The following is an 18,047-nucleotide window of genomic DNA, read 5'->3' as shown; positions in this document are numbered from 1 at the left end:
ACTGTCTGGCAGTTGTTTTGTAGTCTACATAAAATGAATTAGTGGTTTCACTCTACTTCCTAATGGACAAGTGGCCCCATCTTACACTTCGATCTAAAGGGCATCCTGTTGACTACTGCAGGAGAAAGAACTAAACAGATTCTTTCTATCTCTGTAGGTAGGTCCTCCTGGTTAGGAACTGGACTGGTGGGACACTCAAAGCTATTACAGCACTACTCTACAAAAAATAAAGCCCTCCAGGTCTGCAATTCCTGTAATCAAAACAGATAAAATGCTATTCTGGTGAGCTGTTATGGTGATAATTTTGGTTCTCTGTGGATCTTTATCATGTGGTGAGGAAGTAAGTGGGGTAAATGCTACATGTTGCCCACTGTTACTATTAAAAAGAGAGCCCCCTCATGCACATTTCACAGTTAAAAGGCCAGAGAATGTGTGTGTGTATGGATATACATATGCAAGAAACCAGAGGAATAACAAGCAAAGATTTCTTTTTTAATAGTAATAGAAGGAAAACTGTTATATGGGATAAAATTATATGAAAGGTATTTTAATAATAACATGTTGGACAAACGGGTAAAGATTTAACAGCTAGAAACAGCTAGATCCTATTTAACAGCTAGAGACAGAAATTATAATGTGATCCATATTTGACTTTTCCTCATTATTTTCTGCTTGCACTAGGAATAAAACAGATTTTCCTCTCTTAAGAGCCACAGTCTCACATTTTCACAAGCATTATATTCTTTTCTTTTTAGAGCAGACATAAGCACAAAAGCACCAACATGTATTATTAAACAACTTTGGACCTGTCTATTATTATTTATAATACTTCTCACAGAAATGAAGTCCAGGATCTTCTCTACTTTCCCTTGTCTTTTTTCCTTGGCTGACAGATATGTCCCTGTGAAACTGGTACAGTCCCTGTCCTTATTGAGCAATGACAAATTTCCCCTAAGGTCCCCATTTCTCTCTGCATTCTCATTTGTCATTCAGCTCAGCCTTCAACAATTCAAAACAAACCTGCTCCTTTACTGAGAAATCTTCACCTCTTCCTACCCATCAGGATGAGGTTGCTTTTCTATGAGTTTTGTAGCAACTGAAAATAAAAAAGAATGACTATCAACTTCATCTGTCACCATCTTTTCCTGCCATTGCCCCTCAATGTCCCTACTGTCTCTCTCCTATCTGTTTGCTGCTTCTGAACTTCTTACTGTTCATTTTTCCTTCTTTGCTCTCCCTTGTTCTCTTCACTGTTTAACCTTAGTTACCCCAGTGAAGCCCTCATTCCACAAAAAAAACTGTTAGCTTCAAGCTGAGTTTACCAAGCAGAACAATGTCAGGATCCAGGTTTTGCTCAGTTCACGCTGCACTCTATAATTTTTCTGAAAAGCCAGATGCTTGAGTTCGACTGGCTCCTAGGGAGATCCCATGTGTGTTACCAGCACCTGCAAGTAAATAAGGAAGCTGATATTGATCTCTCTTGTATCCCATGGATGATATTTTCTCATTGACAAGCTATTCTGGGATCATTGTACAAAGGATTTGATTACATTATTACATGTACAAGCATTGTATATATAGTTTATCTTCTTTTTACATTCTCCATTTCCCTTTTATACCTTACCACTAATTTAACTGCCTTTTTAGTTTTACTCTATGGACTCGCTCACAAGCTAAAGAAAGGGATGTAATTAAACAAATTAAACAAAAATGCATAGCATAAAAGTTATACAAATGCATAGACTTTGTGATCATCAGTTACAAGGCACATTTTAATTCTCACAGACTTTGCAGCTGTCAAGGGAGCAGAACTTCAGATCAGAACCTAGTATAACAGAGCTGGACCACTGAACAAGTCCAAACAATCTGTCATAGCAGACAACTGTATCATATGCTTCATCTTAAAATTCTTTTCTATTGGGAAAAAGTTTCCAAAGTTTTTCCTCTCACAGTTAAAACTTTTTCATCCTTATACAAAATGTAGTCACCATGCTATTACATCCACTCATTTGTGTGCTAATACCAGCTCAATTATTTCTCTTCCTTTTCAGATGTGTGCTATCCTGTTCCTTTGCCCCTTTCAACATTCATTTTGTGAACTAAGGAAAAAAAGCTCTTTCAGTCTCCTCTTGCAAGAGCAGCTCTTCATTCCACACTTCACCCCAATAGTCCTTGTTTGCACCTATTCCATTTGAATTCATTTATCTTATTAAGAATTGTAAAAAGTATTTCAGAAGACACTTTTCCAGTGCTCAGGATGACAGCAACGGTACTCCTTCTCTCTTCTGGAATACCCTACTTTTGATGTTCAAGAAGCGAGGACATCTTTTTCTCAGCTGTATGGAGTTGGTGGTTCCAAGTCACCTCCAACTGAGTAACATATTTATGTTTTTCTCCCTTCTGTCATGTCTGAGGATATCCCCATTTTTAACAGTGACGCCTTATTTTGTACTATTAGCAAATTTCCGGAGCTTGCTACTTTTGAACCCAAGGTTAATAGAAAATACTAAATACAACTGATTCCAACACCAAACCTTGAAGAGCTCTTTTGATTGCCTTCTTGCAACCTACTATTTCCCTTTCAGTGTCATTATTTTAATTTCCCCTTTATAAACTTCCTCATTCCCATTAGAAATATTGTCTTAATCCCACAGACTCTAACTTAACAAGCTAAGCTATTAAACACCACAGTGGCATCATATCAAATGCTTTACTTGTCCAAAAAAGTGGAATCTACTACATTTCTTTTGCCTAGAAAATGAGTTAGCAAACGAAGCTGTTAATTAGTCTACAGTACTACAATATACCTTCAGTAAATTCAACTTCTCTTTTGTTTCATTTTCCATTTACATCCACATCTTTAAATATTCTTCCCTCCAAATGATGTTCTAAAGCTTCACATGCTAGTGAGACAACTAATGCAGTAATAGCCCATAGTATTCTTTTTAAATGCATGTCCTGCATTTACTATTCAACAGTCACATGACTTTGCCCTGATTTTGACAGATTTATTAAAGCTGACTGTTACACGGCTTCTCACTTAACACAGTTCTTTCCGAATTTGATGGCACTGATGTGATCCTTCTGACTTGATCATATCGTGCTTCTTGAGCTTTGCTTCCACATCCAATACAGCAGTTTCTATTTCTATAGCGCCATCTTCATATTAGGTAGCCTTGCCTTTGTCCCCTTGCTTAATACCTCCGTGCTTTTTGATTAGTGACAAAAATGTGTATTTAAATTTTTCCCTCTGCTGTATTACACTACTGCTTCAACTAGACTTGGATCCTTTGTAGCTCTGTAACCAAACAGCACAGGAGGATTGACAGACTACTTCATGGAAAATAAGTTCCACATTTCACTAAAATAAATTCACAAATCTTTCTAAGAGTGACTCTTAAGATGCTTGTTAAAAACACAAATTAAGTATTTTCTAATCCCTAAGTGCATTTTGACCAAATCGCAGGTACTGAAAAGTCTCTTTCCAAATTCAGTAAAATGCTGAACATTTTGCATTGAACACACAAACTATAGATGCTATAGTAAAGTGGTTTGTTAGTTTGGTTTCAGTTTTAAACCACACAACAGTCAATCCTTCCCAAGAGATTGTATTTTGGTGGAATAACTGTTATCAAGCAACTTTGCTTTAACATCTTCTTTGCTTAGAAAAGAAGAGGGAATAAAAAACACAGCTTTCAAACCACAGAGCAGCCGTTGAAAACTTAAAACCACAATACCCAAGAACAGAGTGAGCCTATGATTACCTAACACAAAATGTGGTTTAAACTGGGCATCATACCAAGTTTTTCACAGAAACCCAAGGGGAAAAGGGAGTAAAAGTATCCATGGTTACAGTGACCCTTGCTTGGCACCTGAAGAGATCTTTCTAGAAAAAGGCAGGTAGAAACATTTATCAGGGTCCTCAGAAGTAGCAAGGCTTCTTCCTGTTTTTATAAGTTAAAAAAAAAATAAAATAGCACTTAGTACAGACAGTCCTGAACACGACTGTAACCTAGAAATATTTTTAGAATTCCCCTCTTGTATGTTTTTCACAATTTCACTCAGAACTGAAAAATAACCTCAGAATTAAAGACTTGTCTATTTAAAATAATGGCAAATTCCTAGAATAACAAATTAATTTCTGAAATGACTATTTCAAGACTGAACTCATGAATGAAGGAGCAGGATCGTAGGCTGCAATCTTTTTTTAATGGAAGAAGTTTGAAGAGTAAATGCAGCTGAACGGGAGCCAGCTCTGCAAGGCAGCGAAGGCCCGGGCTCCCCCAGTTCTGCTCAGCTCTGCCTCAGAGGGCAGGGATGGAGCTAAACACGGCCCACAGTTCACTTCACTGGCATTTTTTCTCGCTTCTCCACTGAAACTTATTCACCCGTTCTCTGTTTATATGCGTGTTTGAAGAAGATTTTTTTTTAAACTGTGCTGATATACTTAGGCATAACAAAGCATGAACAGCCATGCACACATGGACAAATATTCGTGACAAATATTTTTCTAGATGCCTCTTCTATATGTTCAATAACTTGGTGAGACAGTAAAAACAGAGTTGAAAAGAGAGTTCTGATGATAAGTTCCTCTCTCCCTGGCAGGGAGGAGTGCAGCTATTTCCCATTAAGATGATGTACAAGCCAAATGCAGGTCTCCTTCTTGTGAAAAAGGAAAAGAGAGGAAGAGATTTGTAATGCCCTGTAATTTTCTATGATGCTCACCTTCCGTTTTGTATTTCCCTTCAGGATTCTGCCTCAGCCTCTGTTGTGGAGATAATTGCTCCACAGATAGCAATAACAGATCTATGTTGCTGAATCACCCAGACGGATAGATTTGATCTGGATCAGGCATTAGCACCCTATCGCATTCCTGTCAAAACAGCCAGAGCACACACTGCGATGTTTGGAATGGCTTCATTCCTGCCATTATGGAATTATATGGATGATGCCTGCTTCAGCATGGAGTTTGCCCAAAGTTGCCTCCTCCACTTTTCTTAAATCAGTTGAACCAGCAGGCTGAAAGTTTAGCAAACTCAGTTGTAAGAGATTAGCTCTTTCTATCATGTGGCTGGAGCACTCTTGATGTGGTAAGACATACCTGAAAACTGTATTTACTTCCTCTTTAAACCAAAAAAAGAGGTTCAACACCCCAATCATCTCTCCAGGCAGCTCTCCTGCTTTTGTAGCGGCTGGTCACCTAATGACTGAGAAGAAGTCATACCTGTGACCTTGGTGATTATTTACAGAGTAGTCCCCTAATCCTACCTATGAACTTTTCAAAATAGCATTTACATCAGGGTCAGAAACATCCAGGAGTCTCACTACAACTGTACAAATTTTGCTTTCTGCAAAGAGCAACACAACACAACCCGTCAGCTCTAAGTAATAGTAGTGCGTAAGTATCATGCTCAGCTCTTGGTTAATTAATGAATAGAAAAAAGAACATAGCTGCCATAAATACTTCTGCAGCTCTGTATCAAGATCCTTATATTTGATTATAAATAATTGGATGTGGCCCTACATGTGTATTTACTCACTGTATTTAAGCAAGTACCGCATATAGATGGTCATTGAGTTTTCAGCACTGAAAATCTGGCAACATTTAAAGGAGACTTTTTTGTTGTTTTGGAAATATTAAGTCATGTTTTCAACAGACATAATACTGATGAACAGTTACTGAGTAAAGGGTACAGATTTTAATACCTGTGGAGGAAACACTGACTCAAAAATGTAAATCAGGCCTTAGGCCTGCACCTCCTGCAAGAAGAAAAGGCCATATCTCAAAGTCTGTCCAATGATGGCATATGCCAATCCTGGCTTCCAGCAGTACAAAAATGTTTGGAACTCTACAGTGAGTTTTGTGGGAGAACAGATCCAAAAGAAAGAAACACTGGAAACACATTGCTGAATTTGGTTGAGCTCCCTGTACTAGCTGAACAACAGATTTAGTCACCAATTTTGAGAGGAAGCAAAGGCAGGAGCAATCCCTGGCATTCAGATTCAAGAATAACTATCCAAACTGAGGTTCAGTACCCATACACACAGGCTTTTCTTCAAGATTGTTGGAACAAAACTAAATCATTTGTGAGCTTCAAACTGCTGAACTGAGCTAAACAGGAAGAGTTTTTATTTCTAACTCTGCTTTCAGTGCCTCTTTTTAGACACAAAACAAGTGGGAAAATGAGCTAAATAAATTATTTCAGCCGGTTCAGAACATGTGAAAAATCAATACCTATCACTGCATCCAAAGAAAGGAATTAAAAGAAATGTGTGAAAATTATAAAGAAAACATGGCACATGCTAGCACACTTTGCTATACCTTGAGCCCCAAATTCCAGAGACACTGTTTCAACCAAAGATCAATCAAAAACTGTCAGGCCAAAACGTAACATCAGAATGCTGTTTCCATTGTGTAGAGCAAATGGAAATGTATGCAAACCTAAGTGGATGTATTTTGATCCAGGTAACTCAGGGCACTGCTAGTAGTAGAGGCAGAAGGACATAGTCTGATGGACCTACTTCAAGTCGCAGAATAATCCAGGTTGGAAAGGACCTCTGGATTCCAAGCTCCATCAGGTTGCTCAGGGCCCCATCCAGTCTACTAGTCTTCGAATAGCTGTGTTCTGTTTCCACCAGTAGGAGAAGCAACGCACAGTCCCAGGTGTGTATATATATATATATATATTAGAGTCTAAAAAACTGTGTACTAGGAAATCCTGATATTATGCTCCTGCATACAGGTAAATGTGAATACAATGAACTGTATTTTCTAAATATATCCATGTGCTTTGAAAACAGGGATTTAGCATGCTTTTAGTATGGGTCCACACAGGCAAATACTGTCCCTACTAATCCAAACAAAACTGCAAACAAGTTTCTAATAGAATTTTGCAGAATAAAAAAACATTGTAAGAAACACATCTCTTAGCTAAACAGAAATACATCTGAATGCTAGGAAAGCCAGAATACTACTTGGCTATAGTAAAGAAATTACTTTTGATACAGTTAGGCAGGTTTTACTTTGTTTTCGTAATTCTGATCTGACCACAATTCTGGAAAAAAACTTTAACATGTCTCCTGAAGTGTTCTGCTATATAATCATCAAAGATAAACCCTTCAGCTTCAATGATATGCAAATGAAGACATGTTTGTTAAAAGGATTAACAAAGTTGTTCAAAGCATCTTTTTAGAGTCAGTCTAGTCTGCTTCCAAACAAACAATAAACTATCCACATGCAGTGAGATTTTCTAACCCATAAACATCACCAAATGGAGGAAGAAGATCAGAACCTTAATGAGTTTGGTCTCCTTTGAATTTTAGCTGATCAGTGTCACCAATAATTTCAACAGGCTCTAAAATAAGCACTTTCTATCTTCAAAGTGGCTTCCAAACATCAACCAATTAATCCCCACAACTCTCCTCTGAGGTAGGTAAGTAGGTATTGTTATCCCCATTTTACAGTCGGATGAACACAGTCAGAAGGGTTAAGTGATTTGCCGGAGGCCACAGATGGAGGTGGGATTAAAACACAAGAGTGACTATGATTCCTTTTAGAGGACAGCACTTTTTTTTTCTGCTGAGATTTTTCTGTTCTGACATGAGACATCTTGGCCTTGTGGCAATACTTGAAGGAAACAGAATAAATTCTGCCTTGTTAAAAGCAGGAAGCCATAAAGGAATCTGTCTTTTATGCCAGTGTACATCACACTTTTTTTGCCTTATATTGATGTAAGGCTTTTACTTTAATTTTGTTCTAATATTCAGGTATCACTCCTTCCATGCAAGGACTTCTTCCTTTGCAGATTTTATTTTGCCTGTTTGCTTCCAAATCAGTAAGTCTCAGTGACACATTGCCCATAAGACAGGAGGACGCTGTCCTTCCAGGATCAGAGTAGCTGCTAGCTGGCTGGCTCCCCGGCGGCACAGGCAGGAGTACTTGAAGAAATGGAGAGATGGAGCTTTGAGAACCAAGAGCAGAGAAAGCCATTAACTGAAATCCAACTCTGATGAACTGTTTGCAACTATTCTAACAGGCGTAAGATTGATACCTTTCCCATTTCAGCAGAAGGATCAGATGGAAAAAGCAGTGTATATCCTGTTCCTCAATATGTATACAACTTAAGGCCACTTGAAGACCCATTTGTCATGAAGTCAATCCAGTGTATAGTAATCATTTGAGTTTCATAACGAAACCACCATCCTTTTCATCTAGTGGCCACCTAATCCACAGTACCAGTTCCCTAGGGTATTTCTGAGAATAAAACAATCCACTCCTCAAACCTAATGTCTCATGAATCCTGAGTACATTTTCTGTTATTCTTTCAAAAGACACTTCCCCTTTCTATCTCAAAGCCCACTTTCAGAAGCATTCCAATACAGGAGTTGGCATGTACAGGGAAAAACAGTGAATATTTGAAAATTAATCACTCCCTACTAAATAGTACAGTACTTTTAGCCAGATTGCTAGTTACATATTTTTAAGACACAGTTATCCATCTGTCTTAAAAGGATAGCACCATTAATATTACAAAATAAGGAATAGTTTATTGATATAACATCATAATTATTACACTCTGGTGGCATTTATATATTACATAAATCAGGGATCATATCTCCTTTAGGTGCCACCCACAGACAATGGTGTCACCAACATTTTATCAGCTGGTAGTTTGCTTTGTTAAAGACACACATGAAGCCTTCAAATCAAGTAATTTAAAATAGATAAATAAAATGCAATTTGTTTTCTACTTCTGTGGACACAGAATCTATAGGTTATTTTTCCCTAGAAAGGGATAATACTTACACCAGAAAGGTATATTAGAGACAATTTTGCTCTTGCATGACCAGCACTTATGTCCCTTTTTAGAAGACGAAAAATAGGTTAATAATTCACAACCTGAGGAATTGTACACATAACAGTGTAAGAACACACAGGATTTTGTATCTCAGAACGCACATTTTCAGAAACAAAAATATATATCACATGGGTTAGGAAGGGTCTGGTTTTCACAGCAATTCTGTCACCAGAAAAACACGTAATGCAAAACATAAGCTTGAAAATTGCTATTTGCTAGCTCTATCTTAAGAAGATTTGTAGCTAACTCTCTGAATTACATGCTCTGCAGAAACAGCCCCCTTCTTTTATCACTTTGGAAATCATTAACTTGCACTCTACAGTCCTTTGTGCAACAAAGGAAGTTTTCACATGAGCTTTCTGCAAGGGGAGACAAAAGGGATTGTAGATAAAAAATAGCAGTGTGAATGGTAGTTTTAGAGGGTCTTCAGGCAAGCACATTTCAGTGACATCTCATCAGACAGAGTACCAGTCTCCAAATTTCCCACAACTCAGCACTACCATGCTTCAGGGCCAATCCATGGGATTAGATTATTCCTCAGATCCAAATTTCTTATGCTACCCATGAATACAAATAACTGTCTGAGTCGCTGCCCCCTATCTTGTTAACAAAATCAACTTCCACATAATACTCCTTGCTGTTACAGGTTTCTTTGTACCGTAAAATGGAGGTGTGATGGTAACACTTGCCTACTTGTGCTGTAATTATACCTTCAGTTCTGTGTCGATACTTGACATGTCAACGCACTCCACGCTGTCCACCCCAGTAAATGGCCAACCAGTCTTCAAATTTGTCCAATAGCTCTAGGCTGTTGGCCACAACTCATCTGCATTACAGGCATATTTTAATGTCCTGCACTGCGCAGATGGAGAAGGAGCAGTGTTTAACTTCTACGCCCCTCCCAGACCAGAATACATTCCCCCTAAAAAATACATCTGTCACCCATATGAATTTCTGGCAAGGTAGGATCTAATTTTCCAAAAGTTCATCTCCTCTGTATGCCACCACATGTACTGATCAGTTCTTTAGTACCTGTTCAACATGAGTATTTCTGAAAAACTGGTCCATATTTTTGCAAGTTCAGTAGACTAGAAAGCCTCTCAAAAAGCGTACCTTTGCTGAAAACTGCACAGCAATTCCCAGTACCATCAGCTTGGCATCTTCCATATGTGAAAAGGTGAAAGATGATTATACAAAAGTTATTGTACTGATCTCTATATAAAAATCCCTCGTCTCATTTTACTGCCCATCTGTCTGCCTGGTCATCTAACCTTGGGCTGCAAATTACTTTGGGCATGTATTTTCCCTTCTTTATATCTAGAGAGTAGTGAACAGATCAAAGGTTCTATAGCAAATATGGCAAGCATAGCAAAAATTACAATTTTGTCACATTTGTTTTTAAAGAAGTTCAACTGAGTAGAATTATGGTAACATAAGGCTATGATTAGTATCTTAAAACGAGGATTCAGTAGAGTACTTTTTATTTCTATATATTTTTAACATGGTATGCCTCCCAAATTTTCAAGATATAAACTCAAAGTAGCTAATGAATTTTCTGAAGACTATTAATTAATTCCTGAATTCTGATCAATTAAAATTTGCCTTTAAAGCAACTTATATGTGATATTACAGGCTTTCTAACAATATATGAGTAAAACTATCAAATTATGATGTAGTTAAAGTGCCTAATGACATTATAGATGTCTACCTTATATACCATATTTTTAAATTAAAAGAAAGATAAGCTGTGTTATTAATGATAACCAAACTCACACTCAGTGTAGTTAGTCAATGGAGACCATGATTTACATCATCTACATTTCTTCTCCAATGCAAAATATAAAGAAGTTCTAGTCCTAGTAGGGGAGCAGTAAGAGAGTGACTCTTGTCAAACACCTAGATATAATCTTTACATCTAAAAATGGTAGCTAACTCAGAGAATGTAAAGTGAGCTTTGCTGGCAACAGGGCCATTTAAGAAAAAAATTTTGACAAACTTCATCCCTTGAGGCTGCCAGGGTAATTTGAGCATATTGTTATTAAATAAAGAATGCCCTTTCCCTTTTTGTTTCCAGTCCAAATTCCAAATGTAAAGAATAAATCCATAAAACTGAATCAGTTATCCCCAAATATAATTACTCACTATGGTATGAGTTGTGAAATCATGGGAAAAGCTCTTCTAATGAAAACCAGTGCAACCTTTTCTGCAAATTAGTTTACCTGCATGAATATCAAGAATACTGAGCCACTCCAGAGATAACTGTAAAGGAAGCTCATGATTCTGATTCTTTTTTTATTCTCTTTTTATATTAGGTTTGGTTTTCCCTTGCAAACCTATTTTACAATTGCTATTTTTATCCTACACTCACAATTTTAGGGTTTTGTTTTGTTTTTTTTTTAGAGTATCCTACTCCTGGAAGCAGGTCATTACTAAAAATGTTCACCTTTACATTTTAGAAAGCAATTTCCCCAAACTTGAGATTAAGGAGAAAGATGAGCAGCAATCCTAATGTTAGTGGGCAAATAAAGAACTCAATGTTTATTACTTTTAGATCTCATCGTAGTCCACTCCATCAATGCAGTCCACAATCATAAGACCTGGAACATGCCAATCCATGGTTTTTAATAAAGTTGGCAGCACCATTATTTTGCCAGTGTTTTATTTTCTGCCTGTTTCCTGTTGTTTTCTTAACACTTACACATCTTGTGATGTTCTAAAGCTCTTTGGAGCAATGAACCATCATCACATCTCACACAAGCTCACGAAGCACCTGCAGCTCCTCATCCAAAACCATAGCCACCAGAGGAGCTCGGCAGGCTACCTGCAACCCCCTCACCTTGCAGACCACGAGAGGTCTGCTGAACCTCTCATCTCTCCGCAAGGATCGTCACCTCACTTCCCGCCTCTCCCAGTACGCCCTCTCCTCAGCAGGGATGAGCAACAGCTATGGGGACTGAGTTGAGTGTATTTTGAAGGGCGTGCAAGGCCTCTGCTCTGCCTCCTCCATCATGGTTGCTGGACCATACAGCAAAGTGACTGCACTCCACAGCCGGCCGGGGCACCCACCGCACCGCAGGGCCCAGCAGTCCCGGTCAAAGAGGGTGTCCCGGCGGCCTGGAGCAGCACGTTAACAAGAGGGTGGTAAATGCCCCCGCGAGGAGCACAGCCCCGCCGGGCGCCGGGGCAAGCGCAGCTCCGCGGCCCGCAGCCGCAGACAAAGAGCGGCCGAGGCGGCGGCCCGGAGCCCGGCGGCCGGGCGACACCCGCCGGGGAGGAGCCAGGCGCGGGCTGCCCCGGGGGCGGGGGGCACCGGGGGAACTTATAAGAGCCGCGTCCCGCCACCAGCGCCGGGGCGTGCGCTTGGTGCAGCTGCGAGCCACGGCGCTCGGGGAGGAGCGGCGCGGCGGCAACTGCGGAGCCCGGACCGTTAGATGGCTCAGAGCATGGACAGCCTCGACAGCCTGGATGTAAGTGGCCCCGCGGGCAGCCGCGCCTCGCTGCCCGCCGCGCTGCCCCATGTGCGCGCTGTTTGCAAACAAACGTGCCCTCGGCGGGGACGGCGCGCAGCGGCCCGCCGGGGCCCGAGCCGCGGGCAGGGGCCGCGCGTCCGGCGCTGCGCCCCTGGGCGCTGCCCGCTGCCCTGCCGCTGCCCAGCCCGCCTAACTGCTGGCGGCCGTGGGGCGCAATAGGGCAGGGTTTGGCCCCGGCCTCTTGCTGCTGCTCCGTCCTGCTGCAGCGCTGCCGACGCTGTTACAGCTGCACTCACTGCTGGATTGCAACCCCTTCCCTCCGGCTTTGCTGCTTTGCCCTCGGTTACAGTGACATATGCGGTGTCTTTGTGGGCTTGAATGTACCAGTTAGAGCCAAGGGAGTGATGGGCGGGGGGGACCGGCGAGGAAATCTGTGGCGACCTGAACGCAGGGAACGGCTGTAGCCCCGCGCCCGCAGCAGCGCCGCGGCTCGCGGGGCGCCGGAGCCGCCGCCGCCCGCCGCGCCGCCGCCGCCGCCCGCGCCCCGTGGGGCCGCGGCCGCGGAGAGCGGCGGGAGCGCGCTGCCGCCCCGTTGAGCCCAAACGCGGCGGCATACGACCTCTCGCGGACCCGTCTGCTGCCACAGGGTTTTGAGACTAGTTATGACCAAAACTGAGATTTCTGGCAAGTCCCGGCTTCTGCCGGCAGCCCGCAGAAATGCCTGTAGACGCGGTGCATGGGAGCGCGCGTAAACTGCGTTGGGATCCTCTGGGCGCATCCTGCCCGAAGGTTACGGGCTCATGAGAGAAAAGGCATGAAAACTCAAATCTCAAAACCTGAGGAATCGTCCTTAGGCAGGTAGCACTCGCCAGCCTGCGCTGCTTTTCAGCGCGGCGCCCCAAACCGTTGGTGGTTTCCTGATATGCTTTCATGCCCTCACCAGAATTTCGCTTCCTCTTTCCACCGCTGCACTTAGCCGAGGCGCCTGGCTAAGGCCCCGCGCCAGCCGCCGACCAGCACCCGCCGCCACGGCCGCAGAGGGTGCGGAACAGCGGGAGGGCAGCGGGTCTGCTCGCGATGACCCCCGCTGGGCTCTGAATTCCCCTGCTTAAGGTCATCTCTTTTCTCCCTTTCCTTCAGTGGGTTTTGTGTGTGTGCGGAGCTGCCAATTGCCTCTCGGCAGGGAATTCTTGCTATTACTTATCCTTTATTACATCAGCTAAGGGTACCGTCTCTACCTCGCCTTGACCCCATCCCCTTAATGAGAAGGGGGGTTGGAGCAGCAGAATTGTCTAAACATGATTTATTTATAGCTTCTGTCCATACTTCTGTTGCAAGAATTAAATGTAATGGGCAATATTCTGTGCAGACTAACCTACTGCTCCCAGGACTACTGGTCTCTTCCATATGTAGTATGCACATGCTGAGGGCGCCAAGTGTCCCGAACCAACGATAACATTCCTGGGAGTAGCCATTATCATTTCTTCTCCCTCCTATCCCCGTCCTCAGTTTCAAGATCTTACTCCTTAGAGAAAGAAGAATAAAGTTTCTTTTTTAGAAAAAAAAACTCATTTTTTATTGTTCATTTTATATATATAACTGTATTTTTCTGCTTGATTTTCAAGAAGTTTGCCTATTCATGATCATGGAGACTGTTTAGGGGATTCTTAAGATACTATCATATACCATATAATGAGCCGTTGGAGAGGAGCTAACATCTAATAATATTTTTCTTTTTTTTTAGCTGTCTTCTGGGTTAATCATTGAACTTTCCGATAATGGCACGGATGAGATTGGTTCAGGTGACTATGGAGACTATGAAGAGCCATGCTTTCAGCATGAAAATGCTGATTTCAACCGGATCTTTTTGCCAACAATCTACTCCATCATCTTCCTGACAGGAATAATCGGCAATGGATTGGTTATTATCGTTATGGGCTATCAGAAGAAGCAAAGAAGCATGACTGACAAATACAGGCTGCACCTCTCTGTGGCTGACCTCCTTTTTGTCATCACCTTGCCATTCTGGTCTGTGGATGCAGCCATAAGCTGGTACTTTGGGAATGTTCTGTGTAAGGCGGTTCATGTCATTTACACAGTCAACCTCTATAGCAGTGTCTTGATTTTGGCCTTTATAAGTTTAGATCGTTACCTGGCAATAGTCCATGCTACCAACAGCCAGCGACCAAGAAAGCTGTTAGCTGAAAAGGTGGTGTATGTAGGTGTATGGCTACCAGCTGTGCTTTTGACAGTGCCTGATATTATTTTTGCCACTACTAGTGAAGTAGAAGGAAAGTACCTATGTGATCGCATATACCCGCATGGAAATTGGCTGATTTCTTTCAGATTTCAGCATATCTTGGTAGGACTTGTCTTGCCTGGTCTAATAATCCTGACTTGTTACTGCATTATAATTTCTAAGCTGTCACATTCAAAAGGCCACCAGAAGCGCAAAGCCTTGAAGACTACGGTCATTCTCATTCTTGCCTTCTTTGCCTGCTGGCTGCCATATTATATTGGCATCAGCATAGACACATTCCTCTTGCTAGGAGTCATCAGACATCGCTGCAGCTTGGAGACAATAGTGCATAAGTGGATCTCCATTACAGAAGCCCTAGCATTCTTCCATTGTTGCCTGAATCCAATTCTTTATGCCTTCCTGGGTGCCAAATTCAAAACATCAGCACAAAACGCCTTGACATCAGTTAGCAGAGGATCAAGCCTCAAGATTCTTTCAAAAAGCAAACGTGGGGGACATTCTTCTGTTTCTACAGAGTCAGAGTCTTCAAGTTTCCATTCCAGCTAACGCTGCCCTTTGCCATCATTCTATAAATAGACACTTTTAAAAAGTTGCGCAAGATTTCAGAAAAACGAGACTGACCATAATGTACAGTTTTATTTACAGTTGGAATTTTATATTGTTTCTTCTAGTGTCTGTGAAGTTTAATTGACTTATTTATATAAAAATCTTTCGTATTGATGACAAACTGTCTAGGCAGGACCTGTGGACAAGTGATTAGTTCACAAAAGTTTTAGTGCTTGTCTGGTTGTATAGATATGTGAACTAAACACTTCTGGATTGTAGCAAGTGACTGTTAAAAGTTTAGAAAATATTTCTGTTGTTTATATGTAAATGTTTTCAATGTTGCTGTTAAAAATTCTTAAACTTTGGCTGGAGATTTTTTCCTTACTACAGGATGTTCGGTTTACAATAGTTTAACTCTGCTGTAGAAATGGCACTTATAACCAAAGCCTCCTCTGTTATATGCTAGGGTTTTTTTTCAGTTCTCAGTAATTCATGGTTTGCAAAATTTTCTGCTCAAGGTAAATAAAAGTATACGATAAAAAGTTATTTTGAGTGGTATTTTCATTTCTGGTTAAATGTGTTTTTTCTCTTAATGCTTTGATTTACAATTCTTAATGTACAATAATTTCTTTGAAAACTACAGCTCTCTGATAGGAATTGGGGGAAAACAAGTTTCAGTATGTATTGATTATCCAGTGATGAGACAAACTAAACGCATAAGTTGACACCTGTAATGTCTAGATTTTTTTTTTTCCCCATCAGAACACATTTACTGCAGTGGTGAACATTATCTTTAGAATGATTTAAACTATCACTTTAAACTGTTTGAGTGCAAAAAAAACCACAAATAAACCAATTTATTTGAGCAGGTGCTAAGGTTCTTATAGCCTTTAGGAGTCAAACTAAGATTACTGCATGTGACTAACCTTTATGCCATGCACATAAAGTCAATCCTACATTTCTTCTGCCTTGCACTGTTCTTCTAAATTTAGTTTCATATGCTAATAGTAGTCAAAAGTAGTTGAAACAAAACTATTTTTATATTTGACATTGTGTTTGGACTAGGAACAAAGATGTCAGGATGTCTCCTCTGTGGAAGGTAAGTGGGTTTTTCTCTACAGCACTTTCCCCATCCGGTCTACATCCAGATTTTATTAAGATGATGTAAGGCAAAGTCCAGTTGGTTTTGTGATATATTGAAGACACTTGTTATTGAACTCATGTATAAACCAAATAACTTTTTTAAAGGACAGTAACTACTTTTATCCCTATAGTATTTGATTTTCCAAAAACCAATCATGTTTCTTGGTAATAAGCCTAATCCAAAGGCTAAATATAGTATAATCTTGTTAACATTCTTTGTAGGAATCCAAAATGTGTAGTCAAGCAGCTTTTTAGAGAGCTTTTTTTTAAACTTTTTTTAAACAGACAAACAACACAGTATTTCCAATAATTAACACTGAAATCATATTTCTGTTAGTTGCATCTTCATGTTAATAGGGTGAATTCAAAGTAATGAATACCCAAGAGAAAAGAGCATTGAGAATATTTGTATGTCTCTACTTAAAAAAAAAAAAAACAAACATAACACTGTTACTGATTTATAAATAGTTAACAGTTGTTTGGAAGCCTTCTAAAAAAGAAAAAATAAACAATGCCTATCAATCATACGGAACTTAAATAAAATAAACAACATGGATATTTCAATGAAATTACTCAGAAAGCATGTGTTCTCACAAGCACGGCACAAGAACAGTTCTGTAGCAATGACAAAAGTGGGAACAGAATATGTCCCATTAAGTTAAATATTAAATTATATGTTCTATGTTATTTTAGATATTTGCATAAATGAAAGACCTTTCTGTTTTCATCTTCCCTCTTTCTCTGCAGTCAGAAGACTGTACTATCTTGGCTGCATCCTGCACCCTTTTCCCTTGAAATGACTATAGTAGCCACTTGATTCTGTGTTGAGCTAATTCAATGTGCTGAACTAACCTGGCAGAAAAAAAATGAATAATTTTCCTGAAGTTTAGTGAATTGAAACAGCTCAACAAGGAGTCCAACAAGTAACCAGAGCTGGTGCAAAGAAGAGGACAAGAATCTACTATGGCCTGGAGCCAAGCACAGGGAAAGACAGGGAGGGAGAAGGCAGAGGAAGCAGATCCCCCCTGTTTAGTAACAGTAAACTTTTAGATTAATTCAGCTACAATGTATAACTTCACTCAGCACGACAGAAATTAACAACAGAAAAATGAGTTCTCAAGAAACAAAAGATCCTGCTTTCATCAAATTGTTCTTCATAAACAGAATTGAGAAATGAGGAAACATAATATGGGAGCAGAACTTCTCAAATGGTCTTTTTGGTTGTTTGTGTGTTTTCTCAATTTACTGAGGGTGTCCTTGTGAAGAATCTGTTGTTCTGAATGATTCTGATTTCCACCCCAGCCCAGTCAATCACCATGATTTAATTACACTTATAAAATACTTACTAGCTATGAACACACTGCTGCTTATTTGTTCAGGAAATGTTTAGGGCCCCTTGCATTAGTTTAGGTTATCCCCATTAGACGTCACAGTCAGCCAACTGTTACCTCAAGGAGAGAGTTAGTAGGAAAGAAGGTGCAAAACAGAATAAACCCAGCAGTCCCTGTTACTGCCAAAGACCACTGAAAGGACACTTTCAAACAAACTACAGAAAGCATTTGTGTAGAAGATAAATTAGCAAGTAGAAAATAAATTAACAAAATTAAAACCTAACCCATGCCCCTAGGGATGAGACCTACATAGTTCTATAAAACTGCCACCATTCTCTGTAGAGCTAGTGAAACTAGGGGCAGAAGGATGTCTTTAAAAAAGAGTTGCAAGATATTTGGGGTTTGGCTCCAGCAAAGAAAATGAGTCAATAAAATACAT

At 40.4% G+C, this 18,047-nt stretch overlaps 1 protein-coding gene and 1 long non-coding RNA gene across 4 annotated transcripts in view; one reads left to right on the top strand and one right to left on the bottom strand.

Annotated features, from left to right (window-relative positions):
• The window catches only part of LOC136992321 (uncharacterized), a 75,531-nt gene that overhangs the window by 10,679 nt on the left and 46,805 nt on the right, over positions 1–18,047 (bottom strand). For 2 of the 3 annotated variants that reach the window (XR_010884506.1, XR_010884507.1), the window contains exon 3: positions 842–1,445. The exons of the other annotated variant lie outside the window; for it this stretch is intronic. This is a non-coding gene — a long non-coding RNA (uncharacterized lncRNA). Of the gene's footprint in view, positions 1–841; positions 1,446–18,047 lie in introns of those variants that run through there. 3 annotated transcript variants of the gene reach the window in all.
• Positions 12,223–15,664, top strand: CXCR4 (C-X-C motif chemokine receptor 4). The gene is made up of 2 exons (XM_067298591.1): positions 12,223–12,325; positions 14,073–15,664. The coding sequence occupies exons 1-2, from the start codon at positions 12,290–12,292 to the stop codon at positions 15,132–15,134; spliced, it is 1,098 nt and encodes a 365-aa protein (XP_067154692.1). The 5' UTR covers positions 12,223–12,289; the 3' UTR covers positions 15,135–15,664.

This window comes from Apteryx mantelli, chromosome 6 (assembly GCF_036417845.1).
Source record: "Apteryx mantelli isolate bAptMan1 chromosome 6, bAptMan1.hap1, whole genome shotgun sequence".
NCBI classification, from domain to species: domain Eukaryota; kingdom Metazoa; phylum Chordata; class Aves; order Apterygiformes; family Apterygidae; genus Apteryx; species Apteryx mantelli.
The sequence above is the reverse complement of the archived record's forward strand: the minus strand, read 5'-3'. Positions and strand labels throughout refer to the sequence as shown.

What these genes read in the sequence shown, in the direction of transcription:
- CXCR4 (XM_067298591.1), top strand. Translation starts at nt 12,290, where the DNA reads ATGGCTCAGAGCATGGACAGCCTCGACAGCCTGGAT. An exon ending in ACAGCCTCGACAGCCTGGAT is followed by an intron (nt 12,326 to 14,072) that starts GTAAGTGGCCCC and finishes CTTTTTTTTTAG; the next exon opens with CTGTCTTCTGGGTTAATCAT.